Genomic DNA, 18,880 nt, shown 5'->3' on the forward strand with positions numbered 1-18,880 from the left:
TGCTTTAAATGATTAATATTATTAATAAACAGGATTTATATAGCGCCAACATATTACGCAGCGCTGTACATTAAAAAATGATGTGTATTTTTCAATTTTGGTTAAAGGTGTTTAACTGTAAATAAACGTGATATATTTTATTCTGACACTAATATTATATTTTAGATACAAAGCATGGGCAAAGTTCAGACTAAAAGAAAAAAATCAGTGGAAGAATAATAGTTAAGGGATCAAGGGGAGTAAGATGTTAATAAGGCTGATTAGGATTACCTGTAGGTTATTATTATCCTTAGTGCTTGCATATGAGCAGTCAGTTCTATTAGGACTTTATAATAAGCATTCTTTTTTGCTAAAAGGAATTTTAAAGGTTTTTTTTATTTAATTTTTTTTAAAGTGTTATATATATATATATATATATATATATATATGCATACACAAGCATTAAACATGTACAGGGCATAACCTGGAGATAATGGCAATGACAGCCTAGTTATATCTTATATGGTAATATGAAGACTTTTATCTATTGGCCATTTTGCTGCTGTTACACAAACCATGACTCTGAAACAATGTTCGTTTATGACTCTAGCATGGACTGCGATGGAACACTGACTATTGATTGGCTGGAATGGAGGGATCATTTTCTGCTGAATCCGCTGCACAATATGGAAGATGTAGTCACCTATTGGAAGCATTCCTCGGTGAGAGGGAGAAATACATACCTTGTTAGTATTAATATGTAAAGTATGTTGGGTCTTTGCTTCGTGAAGAACAGGTAATGTCCCCTCGGTGTGCAGGTATATGAAGGTAAATGTTGAGTCTGGTGTGCACTTATATGAGATTTGATGTTGGGTGTTTCATATGTTGGGTCTTTCATATATGTAGAACAGGTCATTGTTCCTCGATATGTAGTTATATGATAGTTGTTGTTACATATATTCTCTATATAGAACAGGTAATTGGTTCCTGGATGTGCAGCCTATGATAGCCGATGTTGGATTGTTCCTCCGTGTAAATCAGGTCATTATCCTTCAATGTTCAGTTCATATTGGATCCTTCCATTATATATACTCTATGTGCAGGTATACAGGTATATGGTAGTTGATTTTGGGTTTCTTCCTCCATGTAAACCAGGTCATTGTTTCTTAACATTTAGCTATATGATAGTTCACATTGTATCTTTACTCCATGTAGAACAGGTTTGGTATGTAGTTATATACTGTTGATCATAACTACTTCCCAAAGTAGTGGTGTGATAGAATATACGTGTCCAATCCTAGCTCTATTACATTTTATTCTTCGCATGAAAAAGGATACGTTTCTTTTGAAACAAGTGATTTTATGGACACAACAACACATTATATGTATATATTTTATTAAAACTATCACAAATTTTATTTACAACATTTAAAAGTAAAGTAAAAACATATATCATCACATACAGAAATACATATGGTTTTTAGTTTTACACATAATCAGTTGCTAATTGCATTTCACAGCATTGCAAGCTAATTGTTTGGATCGGCTCTGCTCTGCCATATGAAATGCCATCTATTTGTTATGCAGCTCCGGCAGCCATATCTCAGATAGAAATCATTGTTTGCACTTGCCTTTTGTAGTATTTGACTAATGTCCCATATGTTTAATGGTTGCAGAGTTTACCCAGGAGTATTCTGATGTCTTATATTAAACTTACCTGCTCAATATCAGGTCTTTGGTTCCTATCACTTCTTCCTCTTGATAAAACAGCTTGCAATGCTGTGAAACGCGTTGAGTATTTTTGGGCTCCTAGAATCAGAATGAGATATGCGTCTCTTCCAAAATCCAGTATGATATGAACTGGATCATTCTTCGATCTAGATCAGGTCATAGATCCATCATGTGCAAGTAGCAGATGACATTGGGTCTTCTCCTCCATGTAGATCAGGTCATTGCCTGTTGGTGTACAGTTATATAATAGATTATGTTGGATCCCTTCTGTCATGTAGATCGGTCATTGTTGCTTGATGTTGGTTTTTTTCCCATGTAGATCATTGTTCTTTTAAATAGTTATATAATAGATGATGTTGGGTCTCCTCCTCCATGTAGAACAGGTTGTTGTTCCTTGATATGCAGTCATATGATGGTTGATGTAGACTCTAGTAGCTTCTACTGGTCTTCTCCTCCATGAAGATCAGAATATTATTCCTTGATGTCCAATTATAAAGTAGATGATGTTAGGTCTTCTCCTCCATGTAGAACTGGTTATTGTCTCTTGATGTGCATATGTAATGGATGATGTTGGGTCCCTTACATGTAGTCATTAGTGCTTGATGTCCAGTTATATGGTAGTTCTTGTTGGGCCTTTTCCTCCATGTAGATTAGGTTATTGTTCGTTGTTGTACACTTATAAAGTAGATGATATTGGGTCCCCCCTTCAGTGTGGAAAAGGTCATTGTTCCTTGATGTCCAGTTATATGGGGCTTGATGTTGAATCTATTAGCCTATACTGGTCTCCTCCTCCATGTTGATCAGAATATTGTTTCTCATATACAATTATAAAGTAGATGATGTTGGGTCTCTATCATGTGGATCTGGTCATTGTCTGTTGATGTGCAATTATATGGTGGTTGATGTTGGTCTTCCCCTCCATGTGGATTAAGTCATCGTTCTTTAATGTACAGTTATAAAGTACATGGTGTTTGGTCTTCTTCTCCAAGGTCATTGCTCTTTGATTTGCAGTTATATACTGTAGTAGATGATGTTGGGTTTTCTCTTCCATGTAGAGTGTCATTGGTGGATGTTGAGCAGTTATGAACTAGATGATGTTGGGTCTTCTCCTCCATGTAGATCAAGTCATTGTTCCATGATGTGCAGTTATGTAGTAGATGTTGGGTCTAGTAGATGATGTTTGGTTTCCTTTTCCATGTAGATCAGGACATTGGTTGATGGTCATTTTCTCCATGTAGGATGGGTTATTATTCTTGGACATGCAGTTATGGTGGTTTATATTTTGTCTTTCCTCCATGTAGAACAGGTCATTGCTTCTCGATGATCATTTTTTACAGTAGTTTATCTTGTCTTTCTTCAGATCTTGGATATAGGCGAGTCATTGGCTGTACCAGATGAGTTTTCTAAGAAGGAAATCAACTCTGGTATGTGGTGGAAGCAGCTGTTGGCAGGAGGTGTGGCTGGAGCCGTGTCAAGGACAGGAACTGCACCCCTGGACAGACTAAAAGTCCTTATGCAGGTGAGTGATATTTTACAGCATTTAGCGAAAAATGGGAAAACTCCATCAACTGGATAATTATCCTTTCAAGAATACTTTTGAGAATGCCTACCTGCTCGGCTGTCATACTGGTCTCATTGTTTTAGACCTTTCACGGACCTGGTTCTTGCAAGAAGTTAGTACCAAATGCCAGCAGCATTTCTTGCTTATTTGTCCCATGTAAGTGATTCAGGGTAATATTATCAGGATATCACTATAACACTCAGGCAGCCAATATTTTCAGTAGTAAGTGACTCTCTGGAATGGTTTTATTCATCCTATTCAGCTTGCTCCTACTTTCTGCTCATTTAAAAGAGCCCTCAAAACTAATTTGTTCAAACTCGCCTACCTGTCTTCTGTTTCTTAATACCCTCACTACTTCCACCACTCCATATCTCCCCTCCTATTGTGTGATACTTCCCCCACTTCCTAGATTGTAAGCTCCTTGGGGCAGGGTCCTCTACTCCTCCTGGGTCACTGTCTGAATCTGTCTGTCATTTGCCACCCCTATTTATTATACAGCACTGTGTAATATGTTGGCGCTATATAAATACTGTTAATAAAAAAATAATATAATAAATATATATAATAATAATAATAATAGGTGATTATTGGTAGCCCTTGTCTTTTCTTGGCTTAGGTTCCCCACAAACATTCAATCCTAATGGTCTAGGTCTCTAAACGTTTGTGGATATTGTGGTGTCTGCCTTTACATAGATGGACTAAAGTGGTCAACTTTAAATCCTACAGCCAGTAAAAATTGTCAGACAGGAACTGTGCTCTTTAAATGCAGCCCTCTGCTGAGATTCCCTCTAGGTCTTTATTGTTGTTCTTTTTTTGCTATGCAGCGTATTCTTGTATTCCCAGTCAAAGTCCACTGACTACTGACTTCACCACCTCTCCTCTCCTGCACTATAAAAGAAAAACCAAAAAGATCAGTCAGAGCTCTGGTTGTTTTTTGGGACCCCAATATCTGAATAATGGGGTCACCTGGCAGTAAATGGAATCCTGCTGATACAGTACACAGCAGAAAACAATGCCGTCAGAATTCCAATTCCACAGACTCATGAGTTTGTACCCTGCGTTGACACCTCTGATTTTAGCTAGCACCGTTGTGTTTTAGTACGATGGGAGATAGCTTGTCTGCTTGTGGTTTCCAATAGAAGTAAATGTAACAAGGTGACAACACAGGTGAGCATTTGGGAGATGTGTGTGGGCTTCCTTCTCGAGTCCCGATCATACTGATAGTTGTAGTCATGAGTGTCATCTCAGCAGTTTGGTTGTTGTGTATGTATAACTGTGATAATTACTATTATTATTATTATTATTATTAATAAACAGGATTTATATAGCGCCAACATATTACGCAGCGCTGTACATTAAATAGGGAATGACCTTATAATATTAGCTTGGGTGGGTGCTCTGAAATATTCTATCTATCTATCTATCCATCATGTGCACTCTGTCTCTCTACCAAAAATATTATGTTTAGCATTCATGGTATAGTAAAGGTTGAATGCATATTACTTGGATTACTGTAATATATTCATCTTTCTATTGATCTGTACAGGTACATGGATCTAAATCTCACAGCCTCTCCATGTTGAAGGGATTGAAAGCAATGATTGAAGAGGGTGGAGTTCGCTCACTGTGGCGGGGGAATGGTATAAATGTACTGAAAATAGCTCCTGAGTCAGCCATCAAATTTATGGCGTATGAACAGGTAAATTATGTAACTAGAAAGCAATGCTCCTACACCTGTTATATCTCCAAGACCTTTTCTTACAGGGATTCTATTGTTCCTATTCCCATTTCATGAACTGTTCCAAATGCCAAGACAAAAACACTATACAATTAGTTCTGTGCTATACAGATCTATAAAGTTTCACTAGTATAGTAGTGTCTGTTTCAAAGCAAAGCTGTGTAAACTCACCTGCCCCTGTTCTGTCATAGATGCTACCATCTTCTTCCTTGTTCATGTATTCAGTCCTGCTTGGCCTGGCTGGGACACACGCAGGCGTGCAGGAGTTTTTTCAGTCCCAACAGCTGCAGGGGAAGTTGGTATGTGCTGGGTATCCCAACAACCAACTCTGAGCAGCGCATTGCCATCTCAGTGATTTTGACAGTTTAAGGAACAATCAGGCAGGTGTCTGTTTTATTGAAGGGACGTCACCTAACACTTTTTGCAATAAAACCCTGCTTGATCATAAATTTTAAAAGTGGAACTTTACATTTAAAATGTATTTTTTTTTTATCCCTTTTAGTACCTGGAGTATCAAAATCTTTGACTCCAGGATTCTGCATGAGCCCCAGAATCATCTTTCAGCCCTATGGAGGGTGTACGCTGAATTGTGTGCACATATCTGCAGCAACATTTTTGTCTGTATCTCGGGCCGCCTTGACAGGCAAAGCTTTGGTTCTCATTAAGGATATAGAAGCTTTCCTTTCCCCTCTTACATACTTCAATGGGCCACTGATGCAGCCTATTGTAGCAATGAGCCATTAGGTTTCTATGTGTGCAAGGTTTTGGTGCCGGCTCTGATAATACATAACAAAGTTTCATCTGCCAGAGCAGGCAGAACCTTAATGGCATTTGCTAATGGTAGAAAGGTTTGGAAAGATGGTGAACATAAGTGCAACTCTGGATTCCTATATGTCATACCTTAAGCTGTTTGCTTGTTCCAAGAAAAAGTCCTATTAAGGGTCAGGTTTAGGTAAATAGGAAAATATGTAGGCTATCATTGTTATCCTATATTAAAGATGGTGTGCCAATTTCTGGCTCGGTCTGGTGTCCATCCTTCTTCAGATGTTCAGAGAAGTCAGAATTCCTGATCTGAGAAAGTATTGAAGCCTAAAGCACCAGTGTGACTACTAGAGAACTGGTATGGCAAATGCAAGGGTCTGCAGTGACAGTCCCCATATTTCTGTCATGGAAAGCTTACTTTAAAAAAACACTGTCACCTTGCCCAATAAAGGCAAAGCGTAAATACTATCACCCTCCTCCCCTTCCCTCAGAATCCCTGATATTTACCTTGGCACCACTTCCCTCCCGCTCTCATGCTTCCGTTGTAGCCGATCCAAGAAATCCCTTGTGTTGGACGGTGTCGCATGCTAGGAGGAGGGTTGACATCATTCCCCCAGACCTGAGCACTTTCACATGGGAGGAGGTCACGTTCTCCGACATATTTGGAAGTGCTGGGTATTGTTGCAGGAATGACGGAAGCGCTGCTAAAATACACATGGTGACCATGTCCGTTTCAGGCTACAGAACTGAGCTATTTAGGGAAATGCTTTTTTTCCAGAACAAAAAGACTAAAAATGATGTTTTTATAAAATGTAACCACAAGAGAAGAAAAACTAACAAACTTTTCCTGTCTAGATAAAGAAAGTCATCCGTGGTCAGCAGGAAACGCTGAGGGTCCAAGAGAGGTTCATTGCTGGGTCACTGGCTGGAGCCATCGCACAGACTGTCATTTACCCTATGGAGGTGAGGAGCGAAGACTCGGGGAGATAATTTGGAGTCATTAGAATGATCGAGACGCTATTGTTTTTTCTTACTCGGTGCTTGCTTGGAGAAATTATGATAAAATCACATTTTGTTGTGACCTTCACATATTTGTTTAATCAATGTGGCTTTAATATTGCACAGTTGTATAGACTCCTCTTCTGTACTGGACTTACTTACTCTGCGTTTAGTTCACACAAACATTGAAAATTGAAATTAAATTGAAAACTGCAGCCTATGGTTAGATAGAGCCTTCCACATTTCCTGGCCGATGGACATCCAGCACCATTTAACCCATTCCTTTCTATCCCTGTCCTCAGCTCGGCCCCTGCACTCATCTTTGTTTTCTTTTTGCATTGAGTTCAGTTTTTATAGAGAGCACAGGACAAATTATTTCCTATTAGATTCTTTGACTCTCATAGTACTATATGGAGAGAGGAGTCACCAGAGTAAATTTGAGCTAATGGGGTCCTTTAATAGACTTAAAAAGTAAAGAAGAGAACTTTGAAAGCCATTATTATGCATAATTTCACAGTAATCTGAAACGGTGGCTCGGAGGTTAGCCCTTTGGCCTTTCCAGCGCTGGGTCTCGGGTTCGAATATCAGCCAGGACAATATCTACATGGAGTTTGCAGGTTCCTCCTGTGTTTGTGTGAGTTTCCTCCGGGTACTCCAGTTTCCTCCCACATTCCAAAAATATGCAGTTAGGTTAATTGGCTTTCCCCAAAAATTGACCTTAGACTGTAATATTTATATATGATTATGGTAAAGACATTAGATTGTGAGCCATTTGGAGGGACAATTGGTGACATGACTATGGACTTTGTACAGCATTGCGTAATATGTCGGGGCTATATAAATAATATTTTTCAATGTTTTAAAGCAGAGCTAAACCCAAAAATGAAAAAAATGTGACCAGGCAGGTCCTTTATTATGGAAAGGGGCAGTGATGCAATAAAGTAACCTTACCTGCCCGGTAGCAATTTTTTAATTGAGATTACACATGGCTCTATGTAGAAAGAATTTGTCAAAGCATTGCTTTGGTAATATGTTCTGTATGTCATTTTGTGTTATTTGTTCCAGGTATTAAAGACTCGGTTGGCTCTCCGGCGCACTGGTCAGTTTTCTGGGATGTCAGATTGCGCTCGACATATCCTGCGTACTGAGGGGGTGAAAGCATTTTCTAAGGGCTACCTACCAAACCTGCTGGGTATTGTCCCATACGCAGGCATTGATTTGGCAGTGTATGAGGTAAGTTTTTGTTTTTTTTTCTTTTCCTGTGAGTTGTTTCTCTATGGCCCCCTGTTCTGTGGTGTTCAACAGCCACTTACCAGGGTTTTTTTTTTTTTTTTTTTTTTTTTTTTTTTTTTTTGCTTCCTCTGGATCAACTATGTCAATAGCGTTCTATATCTGGGGTATGTTTATTTCCCCAGTGGTTGAACTTGATGTCTTCTTTCAACCTGACCTACTATGTAACTATGTAACCTTCTGTGAGTTTTATGGGCTGGTTTTACTGTATTTAGCATCCAGTTGATTCTCTCGGCCCATTTTTACTTTCTAATACAGGGAAAATATCAAGTTAAAATTTGTTTGGTTCACCTGGACAAAAAAGTCACAGTCCATTGAGGAAGTGGGCTGTGTGCTTCCCATATGTTATTAAATTTGCCTGTCTTTTGAAGGTAGATGTGAAGGTATTTTTTTGGAGACATTATGGAAGACATAGGGTAAGGTGAGTATTATCTAACTTTGCCTTTCACAGGTACTTTTTTTTACCTACATATAGTAGGTGATATTAGAAATAGGTGGAGACCCAATCAGTCTAAAGCTGCGTACACACGTCAGATTTTTCTCGCCTGATAATCAGCATCGGCCAGATATCGGGCGAAAATCTGGCGTGTGTACAGTCGGTGTCGTCCATCGTCCGAACGACCGTCCTTTTGGATCCACGGACGATGAACGACGACCGATCCTAATGCAAGGGAAGGGGGAGAGCGCGCAGCAGGGTGCCGCTCCGTCGCTCTCCCCCTCCCCTCTCCATAGAGCATGAACGGTGCTGTATGTACAGCACCGCTCATAGCATTTTCTAAGGGCTACCTACCAAACCTGCTGGGTATTGTCCCATACGCAGGCATTGATTTGGCAGTGTATGAGGTAAGTTTTTGTTTTTTTTCTTTTCCTGTGAGTTGTTTCTCTATGGCCCTCTGTTCTGTGGTGTTCAACAGCCACTTACCAGGGTTTTTTTTTTTTTTGCTTCCTCTGGATCAACTATGTCCATTGCGTTTTATATCTGGGATATGATTATTTCCCCAGTGGTTGAACTTGATGGATTTATGTCTTCTTTCAACCTGACCTACTATGTAACCTTCTGTGAGTTTTATGGGCTGGTTTTACTGTATTTAGCATCCAGTTGATTCTCTCGGCCCATTTTCACTTTCTAATACAGGGAAAGTATAAAGGTAAAATTTGATTGGTTCACCTAGACAGAAAAGTCACAGTCCATTGAGGAAGTGGGCTGTGTGCTTCCCATATGTTATTAAATTTGCCTGTCTTTTGAAGGTAGATGTGAAGGTATTATAGAAGACATAGGGTAAGGTGAGTATTATCTAACTTTGTCTTTCACAGGTACTTTTTTTTTACCTACATATAGTAGGTGATATTAGGAATTGGTGGAGACCCAATCAGTCTAAGCAAACCCTTTAATTTTTAGGATACAAAGTCATAGAGTTAGAAGTCATAGTTAGAAGTACTGTTACTCCTTGCATGCTGGTACTTTAGTGAGGTTATTGTGTGTACAGATTTACCTGCAGGAACCTTTTAATGCCTATATTGGTTACTTTTGGTTTCATTCTTTATTAAAAAAAAAATTAACATCCATTGTTTCCATTTTTTACAGACTCTGAAGAACACATGGTTACAGAGATATCGAGCTGGCACCAGCGCCCATCCAGGGGTACTGGTTCTGTTGGCTTGTGGGACTATATCCAGCACCTGTGGGCAAATTGCCAGTTACCCCTTAGCCCTAGTCAGGACACGCATGCAGGCACAAGGTGGGAATTTATGGAGGTGTAAGGAACACATTCTTTTTTTGGAAATGTAAGAAATGCCAGTATGTCTGACATATACTGTTCCTGGCTTGACAGATGCCCAGCTATTGACCAGAACAAGCCTTTTAGGTGAAAAGGTCAGTGGGCTTTTTCTTACCCCATGCTCTGTGAACTACTGCAGCAACATAGGTTACAGGTCCTACCCTATTTGCACCCCTTTTATTGCAAGAAAGAAGGGGCAAACAGCACAGGATCTGCAACTTGTGTGAACTGTAAGAACACCAGAATTTACTCAGCTCAGTCCAGGAAGTAGAAGTTGACCCTGGATGGTGCTTGAACAAATATGATTCTGTCTTTCCAGAGCAGGTTGTCAGGGGAAGAGCAGTGATCTCTATTATAGATCATAGATAACTGTAAAGATTACACGTAATTCATTTACATGCAATATGTTGAAATGTATCTTGGTCAACTTTAAGAACTGTACTATAAATATCAATGGTCTTTTTTTAACCGAGTGGTAGTAAATTGTAGGTGGGTGGCAGCCCCTGTATTGTGAGCCAACTCTTGTGATCAACTAGTAACCGGATGGTTACTGAAAAGTTCTGGGTGGTGCGTACGACTAAAAGGGTTTGGGGAGAACACTGGTCTTGCCAGTTCAGTCATGTTTTCTGATAAATGATTCTACAGGCTGTATGCATGCCGGGTTCTAATAAATTATCTATCCTCTAAAGATGTTTATAATGCCTAAATTGGCACACAATCAGCTGACTGAATAAGTAAAGTGCATATTTATGAGGATGCCAGCCATGTCGCCTTTAATTATTTAACTTATTTCTTGTTTCTCTTTTTCCTCATTACATCTTGTACATTGCAGGAACATATATAGGTGTTTGTGTGTTTATTCTTACATATATTGTTTCTTTCTTCCAGCCACAGTTCAGGGCGCCCCTCAGCTATCCATGTTGGCTCTGTTCCGTTATATTGTGGCTCAGGAAGGGTTCCTGGGCTTGTATCGAGGAATTGCTCCAAACTTCATGAAAGTCATACCTGCTGTCAGCATTAGCTATGTGGTATATGAGAACATGAAACGTCTGCTGGGTGTGACTAGTCGATGAAGAGCATGACACTCTTTAAGAATGCCCCTCCAATTCCCTGCCTGGTTTATCCAAGCACACAGAAGAGCTTATCAGAAACCTAGAAGCCATGTCCACATATGTCTGATATCATTGACGATGGGCTATATCCTTTCATCTATCACACCAGCGCCAGCCACGGTCTTGATCATTTGGACCTGAAGATATGGCACCTACAGAATTTAAATACCTGGTTACACCCTGGGATCTGGTTCAGTATCAATATTCAAAGTTTTCCCCCGTTTTCAATGTGTTTTTTAATACTGACATCATTCACTACTAAGACTTTAATGATGTGGGACATTGCTTCATTTCAGTGATGCTCTGGAAGGAGTTGATATTCAGAACCCCACTATGGGAGTCAGAAGAAAATTGAATGTCATTTTATAATGATTGTATATTTTGCATGTAAGGATGTTTGGCTTTTTTTTAGATTGATGGAAAGGCTTTTCCTTTAGCCTAACTGGCCTTTTTGTGAATGTATTAATGCGTACACTGAATGTAGAGTATCATGGTGCATTGTGGGACATGCCGTCCTGCAGATGGTAATAGTTAATGTGTGAGAGATTATAAATGTTCGTAGAATCCCAAATTCCATTGTGGAGCTGTCTATAGGTTTTGCTTAGTCCACCAGTTACTCCTTTCCAGTAAACCTGTGTCCAGACTATGCATTTTAAAATTCTGAACATGCAAGAATATAAAATCACAATTAAAAAAAACATCCTCTGTAGGCTTTGTAGACAAAAACCTGTGCAAAGATCAGAACAGAATTGCAGCTCCTCTCCCTTTATTTTCTATGGCCAAATAAACTGAAACCCTACCCAGATTGGTGATGATTTCTGAGTATGAATTACTCCATAGTAAAAGCAGCTAGAGGTCAGGGAAAGCTTGTTTAAAACCTTTCTTACTGATTGACAAAGCTAAACTCCCCTTCCCTTCATGCACGGTTGTAAAGGCCCCAATACTGTGCTAAAATAGGTGTCACTAGAAGGCATTGAATGTCATTAGAAGCTGCAGCAACTTGGAGCCTGCCTCATGTACTGGCTGGAAGGGTTATATTATTTTGTCCTTTCTTTCACTGTCTGACTGTCGCTTGGCCGCCCCTTTCATTCACTGGGTTTCAGTTCTGTTAAACCATGGTAGTTCAGCATCGCATATGGGTGTTACCTATGGTTGTCTTAATTTGCAACCTACATAGCAGACATGTCTGACATCAACCCATCATAGCATTTGGATATCTGTAACCCCCCCAGGGTGTTATGTTTTCAGGAAGCAATGTGTCACAGCTTTCTCTCCCCTCCAGCTTTGATCTGCCCACATGATGTAGTAAAACACATCTAAAAAAGAGATCAGTAATAAGAAAATAACCAGAGTATGTAAAATATAAATATAAATGTTAATTTAAAACTTTAATGTCCATAGTATGGGCACAGGTACATTTTAAGGATAGATCACTCACCAGCTTTTTATGTCTTGGTGACTCCTGGTGTCTCTGCACCTGACTTCCAGCATTTTCTGGCATTAGAGAGGAGTTTTGAGAACCTTTCACATTTTTCTGATGCATTGCGTTCTTCTATTTAACATATTAGTCACACTTTGCAAAATACAGGATCAAGCAGGTGGTTATTGCAGAAAGGGACAGGCAATGTTCCTTCTATAATAATCTGTCCTACCTGCCGGATCGAGACGGGGAACTGTCAAAAAATGTTGTGCTGAGCATGTGCAGCTCAGTGAATGTTGCCAGGTACCGGTATTCCCACTTTTTCTTGCACATGCAGGGAGGTAATGAACTCCTGTGCAAGTTGCATCCCGGCCAACATATCAAAATGACCAAAGATCGCAAGTAGGAAGAAAAAAGGAAGGAAGATGGCGGCGCCTGCAATGGAGTGGGAATAGGTGAGTCAGGCGGGTTTAGTTCCACGGTAACATTGCATTAGGACAGCTCATTCATTTTAAACAAGCTACAAATGACTTCCTGATATGATGGCCACTAACACCAGGGCAGAAAGTTTTCCAAAAATAGGAAAGTTGTCCGAACATAATAAAAGAAAAGGAAATGTTATCTGAGGATCAATTTTAACCACTCATCTTTAGGATTTTTTTTTATCTTTTTACCTGTAGGCAGCAGTAAGATGTTTTGGAAGTCAATTGAGATAATCCCTTTGAAGTCCAAGAGACATATGAAGCAGCTGGGGGATTCAATCCTTCCAGAAACTCAAATATCTTCATAGAGTAAAGTTGTGTTTCTTTATTTAGGTGCAGGTTTCCCCTGAGAACAACTAATTTACCTCTTGAGACAGATAGCTGGTATCTCTTCATTGCAGTCGTCATGCAATTAGAGAACCTTCTGCCCTCCACATTGTTCTAGTACAGCATACTAAAGCCAGTCATATAGCAATAGGTATACGTGCTTACCTGAAGGCAGGGTACCTGTGCATGTATTAGGAGAAATTTCTTCAAGGGCAACTGCCCCTTACCTTGGTTGGAGTTGCGGCTTTAGAAAACAGGGACTTTTAGAGATTTTAGCCAGTCCTTTAATACAGTGGAATGTAAGAGTATTTATTTTACATTGTGTGTCTGGGGGTCATAGAACAAAGCTTTATTTATTTATTTTTGGGCTTTTAGGAACAAAATGTGCATGATTTTTTGTTTTAGCACGCACACAAGTTAAAAGGGTTATAAATGTTGTATATGGGTCATCTTTGAACCAGAAAGAATGGGCAATTTTTGGATGCAGTCACCTATTCTGGGGACATAAAGCTGCTTTGCCTGACCTTTCCCATCCTGAAATATTCAGATATTGCTAGCTAGAGCCTAATGGATAAATATAACACACCTCATATGAAGATGACTAGAGCTTAGATGCCTCATACTCACAATATGTGATCGTCAAAGCCTGATTATCCATAAGGCAACCTAGGTGGGGAGCCTTGAGCTTGGACAATACTCCCAGATGCCCCTGGGGTACATTGAGGGGCCCTATATATAACCTTCACATGTATGCAGTAAACCAGGAGGATGGGGCAGTTGATCAAAGCTGTGCATTCGCCTGTTGCTCCACAAAGGATAATTACATTGAAAGCATGTTGTTCCTGATAGGGCTATAGCAGTACAGATGGTCCAAACAATGCAACTGCTGGGCGCCTGGTATAATACTTATCAATCAAAGGGGTGGGGGCCAAAGCTACTACCTTGCCTAGGGCCCCATTCTGTATTATTCTATCCTTTGATAGGAGAAACTTATGATGAAATGCAGCACAATAATCTAGAAGTTTGCCTGATTCTACATGTACCTAATCCAATCTTTACCAATATGAGATCCATCACTTGGTTTTTATAGTTCATTGTCATGCCCATCATGCACCATGTGGCAAGGACAGGGTAAGAAAATGATGCAGATGTGTATCTACATAGGCCAATCGGTAGAAGCCCAATGTTTCTGTTTCATAAATGACCTATTTGTTATAACAAATGTTTTTAAGAAATCTTGTACAGGGCATGTCTTTGCTGACCTTCCTACTAAGAATATTGCCTGCCTGGCTTCCATACATATCCAACCCGAGACCAGAACATCAAAGTCAGGACTACTTATCGTCATACTTCCAGGTCATAGACTCAAAGGACCTGATTTATCAAAGACTGGAGAAGATAGTCTATCATGGAGAACCTGGGTAATCCAGCAATGGATCTAGTCCAGGATAGAAAACATCCCCCAGGTTCTCCTATGATAGTATATCCTCTCCAGTCTTGTAGAACTTTAATGAATCAGGCCCAAAGTATGAAAGTCCCAGGGTAAGCATGACAGCTAGGCAACAAGCATTGAAAAGTGAGGTCTGAAATGGAAGCATACTTCTTCTTGCAGCACAGAATTCTTTAAATGTAGTTTTATTCAGAAAAAAGCCTTTCTGATATAGTTCATTTGGTACTACCGGTGCCGCTGGCTAAAGTTTAACTTCCATCCCACTGTCCAAATGCCATCTATAGAAGCCATCTCATTGGTAGGACTTGGAGTCTGACTTGGAGTCTGACTTGGAGTCTGACTTGGAGTCTGACTTGGAGTCTGACTTGGAGTCTGACTTGGAGTCTGACTTGGAGTCTTAGAAAGCCAGGCCCTGGTAACCAAGTGAAGCTACATCTGAGAGGGGCACAAAAAGTGAGTTTATGGGTAATAAATCTAACATTAGACATCCTGTTGTTCCTACTGGTAGGCAGCACTACTACATCTAAAACCTTAGAGTGTATACTCTCCTAGCCATCTATTGGTTTTGAAGGAATATTGCTTTAATGTAATACTTCTATGCGAATGTGTTCACTTTAAGGACTTATGTACATGGGCATTGGAGAACAAAGCAAAAAGATATGCTTTCAGAGAACGCCTGTAATCTATTTACATTTCCAGCTTTATTAGGCAGTTGATACCAATATGAAGCTTTTTACAAGTTTATTATCCTGGAAGCATCTCACACGAACTAGGTGCATTGTAAGCGTATGCTTTCCACACATGACAACGCATCGCAGCCAAAATATGTCTTTTTACACCAGGCTACATGCAAAGATCCTTTCCAACGACAAATATTGAGCGTGTGTACGCAGCCTAAGATTTGAATCACATTAAAGCCACTCTGTTTGATATCCTGGTGCCCATGTACACATGCCCTGAAGTGGCAAGTGATGAATATGTATAGATCTATCAGTTCTTTTTTCAGTATTGCACATCTGATGATATTTATGCCCCCTTCAGATCTTTGAATTTTAGTAATGTAAGGGTATAGACTTGTTTTACTGTACATTACCAAACTTCACGAGAGGCTGTTTGTTGTGTTGCTCTTCATTTAAAACAGCAACCAACTCGGTTCACTAAGTGGCGGGGACCTAAAATACACCTACTATGTGCATTAGCATAAATCAATGGAATGCTTTACACATGTTAATACGCAAAGTGCAACACATAGTGCGGTAATGGAACAGAATGGCAGTGTGTAGGAGGGCTGCTGATGTACCATTAGAGAGTTTCACTCTACTGTTTGTGAATTGTAAATGTTTATTTGCACTGATGACATTTTCCTGCCCCCCATCCCTGCACTCCTATAATATAGATGGTCATGTCTTATTTTCTGTCCGTCCACTATAGGGCTCAGCATGCACTGACACTGGATGCAGGGTGTCCACTGCTTCTTTTATGATAAAAGGTGGAAACTTAGATAAAGTGACTAGAGTTCAGGGGAAATACAGGATCGGTTACCAAAAAGTTATATGTAATTTCTGGGTGAACGCCTATTGGCTGGATGTTTGTAACCGCCTGCCGTACTTCCTAGCTTTACCCCTCTCCATTTTGGAGTCTCACCTTTCCTTCTGCCTTCATAATTTAATGTCCATCTCCAACTAAAATCTCTTCGGATACAATCAGGTCAGAGCCAGATTGTTGGGTTATTGTTGCTTTTTGTGTTACTGTTAGGGGGATTTTCCTCACTTCTGCTATGTATTTATTTATGTATGAAGTAAAGAGGGAAGTGAAAGGAAAAAAAAACCCAATGGGGTCACTGTTTGCAATACAACAGAGGTTTAAAAATGGAGAAAAAGCAGGAAAAGTGAGCTCATTGTAATGTTATGGTAAATGGGTAGAGCTGGGAACCAGCAGGATGGGAGCCAGACTGAGGAAGACAATGAGGGAATTATTGCATGTCGTGGGTGCTTAACAAACAGTGCTATCTGCTATGAGTCCAGTGTGGTAGCCATAGTATTGAACTGCTGTGATGGCTGGAGGGTCCCCCGAATCGGTGCAATGTGCTCCCACCCAGCAGTGCTCTGCCACATGAACAGAGAGTGGTTATCACAATGTTGCACAGCATTGTTCCTGGTCTTCTTACCCCTTTGGTATGTGCTGCATTTGAAAATGCAATGTGTTGCCATTAGTGTAGGTGTAATTTTAAGTCGATCAGTCATTGCACAAAGATTGATGGGTTGCCCACACGGCATGCACAAAAATTGGGCACTTTTAAAAAACGCATGGTAGTGCATTGGCAAGGTGCATTTGGGTGCCATTAACCTAAAGCATCAACACATGTCTTGTGTGTTACCCCATGTTGCATTACCGTACACTTTTCCACAGTGTACTAGTAGTTATAGGCCCTCATTTTGCCTCATGTAGATCTGCGTTCCTGCCATAAATCTACAGAGGGTTACTGCCTTTACAGTACACAAGACAGCTGCTCCTTTACTCCAAACCTGCAGAGTATTATCACTTTGCTGTGCAATATTGGACAGGATCCACACTGTTGGTGTATGACTGCAGAGCATTGCACCATTGGTAATGTATGGTTTAAGATTCCTCCTAATCATTCATATCTGCCAAGCATGGCACAGCTATGTCGATGCAGTAAAACAAGACGGGTGAGGGTCCCTCCTGTCTCTATTACAGGAAGCCTTGTGAAAAAGGGGATATTTGCATTGCAGATTATTGCACAACTGCTGCACACTGTGCTTGTACAGAGCATTGCACCATGGACAGGATTAAAGTGCCAGGAGTGATAGTGTGATGCTTGCAGACAGTTGTGCAAGTGACAGACATATCTTGCATTGTCCCTGACATAGGGATGTAATACTGTACTGAGGGTGACCCCCTGCAGAGCATTGCATTTTAAAAGAGGAGAAATAATGCACTGTATATAGCAGCCAATACGGGCACCGACCAGGTCACCTGATCTAAAGAAGACTTTTCAATTATCAGTGATGGTGAAATCTGTCAGATCTATGGGAGGTTTAGGTGGATGTTGGCTTTTGTTGTTTTAAAGGGATAATATGAAATGCCTTCCATACCAGAACTGTATGCATGTAATGGGGTGAATTTTGGGTGTGGGCACATTTATGTGTATTGATTTATGGGATGATGCTCTGCACTGATCCCTAGATGTATCCTATTAATATGGCATTCATGTGCCAATGCACTGATATGGTCATTTGCAGAATATTGCACCTGCAGAAGATGCAGAGCATTACACCGATACTGTTTTCTTGCTCAGCATTGCAGTGTATGGGGTACCTCTGTATGTATGTGCAGAGCTTTGTTCTGCTGCAATGGAGAGCTCAGCATATCCTGTCTGCATCCACCATGATAACACAAGGGGGATGTGTGTGTCCCCACACTACTGACTTATTTCTACACTGAATAAACAAATGTAATTCCTCATTCTGGTATCGTGTGTCTTTTTGTGGTGGCAGGAATAGTCTTTTTTGGTTGTATTAGGATGCTGATGGACAACTCCAAAGTTGCAACGCAAACACACAAATTTTATTTAAAAAGAAAGACAGTCTGGCCAACATGTTGATAACTGAATAAACTTTTCAGCAATTTAGGTCCGCAAAGGCGTCTATTCTAGACACAGGTCCACTAATCTGAAGATGTAACATATGTAATAAAAATCCAAACTCCTTGTACACGCTCTTATCTCTCGTCTGGACTACTGTAACCTCCTCCTCGCTGGTATTCCACTAACCGGACTCTCTCCTTTACAATCTATTATGAATGCTGCAGGCAGACTCATCCATCCTTCCCTCCGCTCCTCTTCCGCTGCTTCTCTTTGTAGTTCTCTCCATTGGCTTCTATTTCACCTTAGAATCAAATTCATCTCCTGTGCTTTGCCTTCAAATCCCTCCACAGTTATTGTACCACTTACCTTTCTGACCTGGTAAAAAAATACTCCCCCGGCCGCTCTTTTTGCTCCTCCAATGACCTACTAAGGTTATGACTTCCTCCCTCATAACCTCATCACACGCACAGCTCTAAGACGTTTCCACAGCTGCCCCGACTCTCTGGAATGGTCGTCCTCATCCTTTTCGGCTTCCTCCTATATTCTGCACATTTAAAAGAGCACTCAAACTCGTTAATATTAAACAGGATTTATATTGTGCCAATATATTACGCAGCGCTGTACATTAAATAGGGATTGCAAAT

The 18,880-nt window shown here is 40.3% G+C and overlaps 1 protein-coding gene across 1 annotated transcript in view; it reads left to right on the plus strand.

The window, feature by feature from the left end:
* Nucleotides 1-18,115, plus strand: part of LOC140322831 (mitochondrial adenyl nucleotide antiporter SLC25A23-like) — a 23,328-nt gene extending 5,213 nt beyond the window's left edge. Inside the window, exons 4-10 of the mRNA XM_072399442.1 lie at nt 590-701; nt 3,071-3,229; nt 4,818-4,970; nt 6,627-6,734; nt 7,836-8,003; nt 9,646-9,799; nt 10,727-18,115. Of these exons, the coding sequence (XP_072255543.1) occupies nt 590-701; nt 3,071-3,229; nt 4,818-4,970; nt 6,627-6,734; nt 7,836-8,003; nt 9,646-9,799; nt 10,727-10,911 (1,039 nt within the window). The 3' untranslated portion in view covers nt 10,912-18,115. The remainder of the gene's footprint in view (nt 1-589; nt 702-3,070; nt 3,230-4,817; nt 4,971-6,626; nt 6,735-7,835; nt 8,004-9,645; nt 9,800-10,726) is intronic.
* The last annotated feature ends 765 nt before the right edge of the window (nt 18,116-18,880 follow it).

The sequence above is a fragment of the Pyxicephalus adspersus genome, chromosome 2, assembly GCF_032062135.1.
Source record: "Pyxicephalus adspersus chromosome 2, UCB_Pads_2.0, whole genome shotgun sequence".
In the NCBI taxonomy this organism is placed as follows: Eukaryota; Metazoa; Chordata; class Amphibia; order Anura; family Pyxicephalidae; genus Pyxicephalus; species Pyxicephalus adspersus.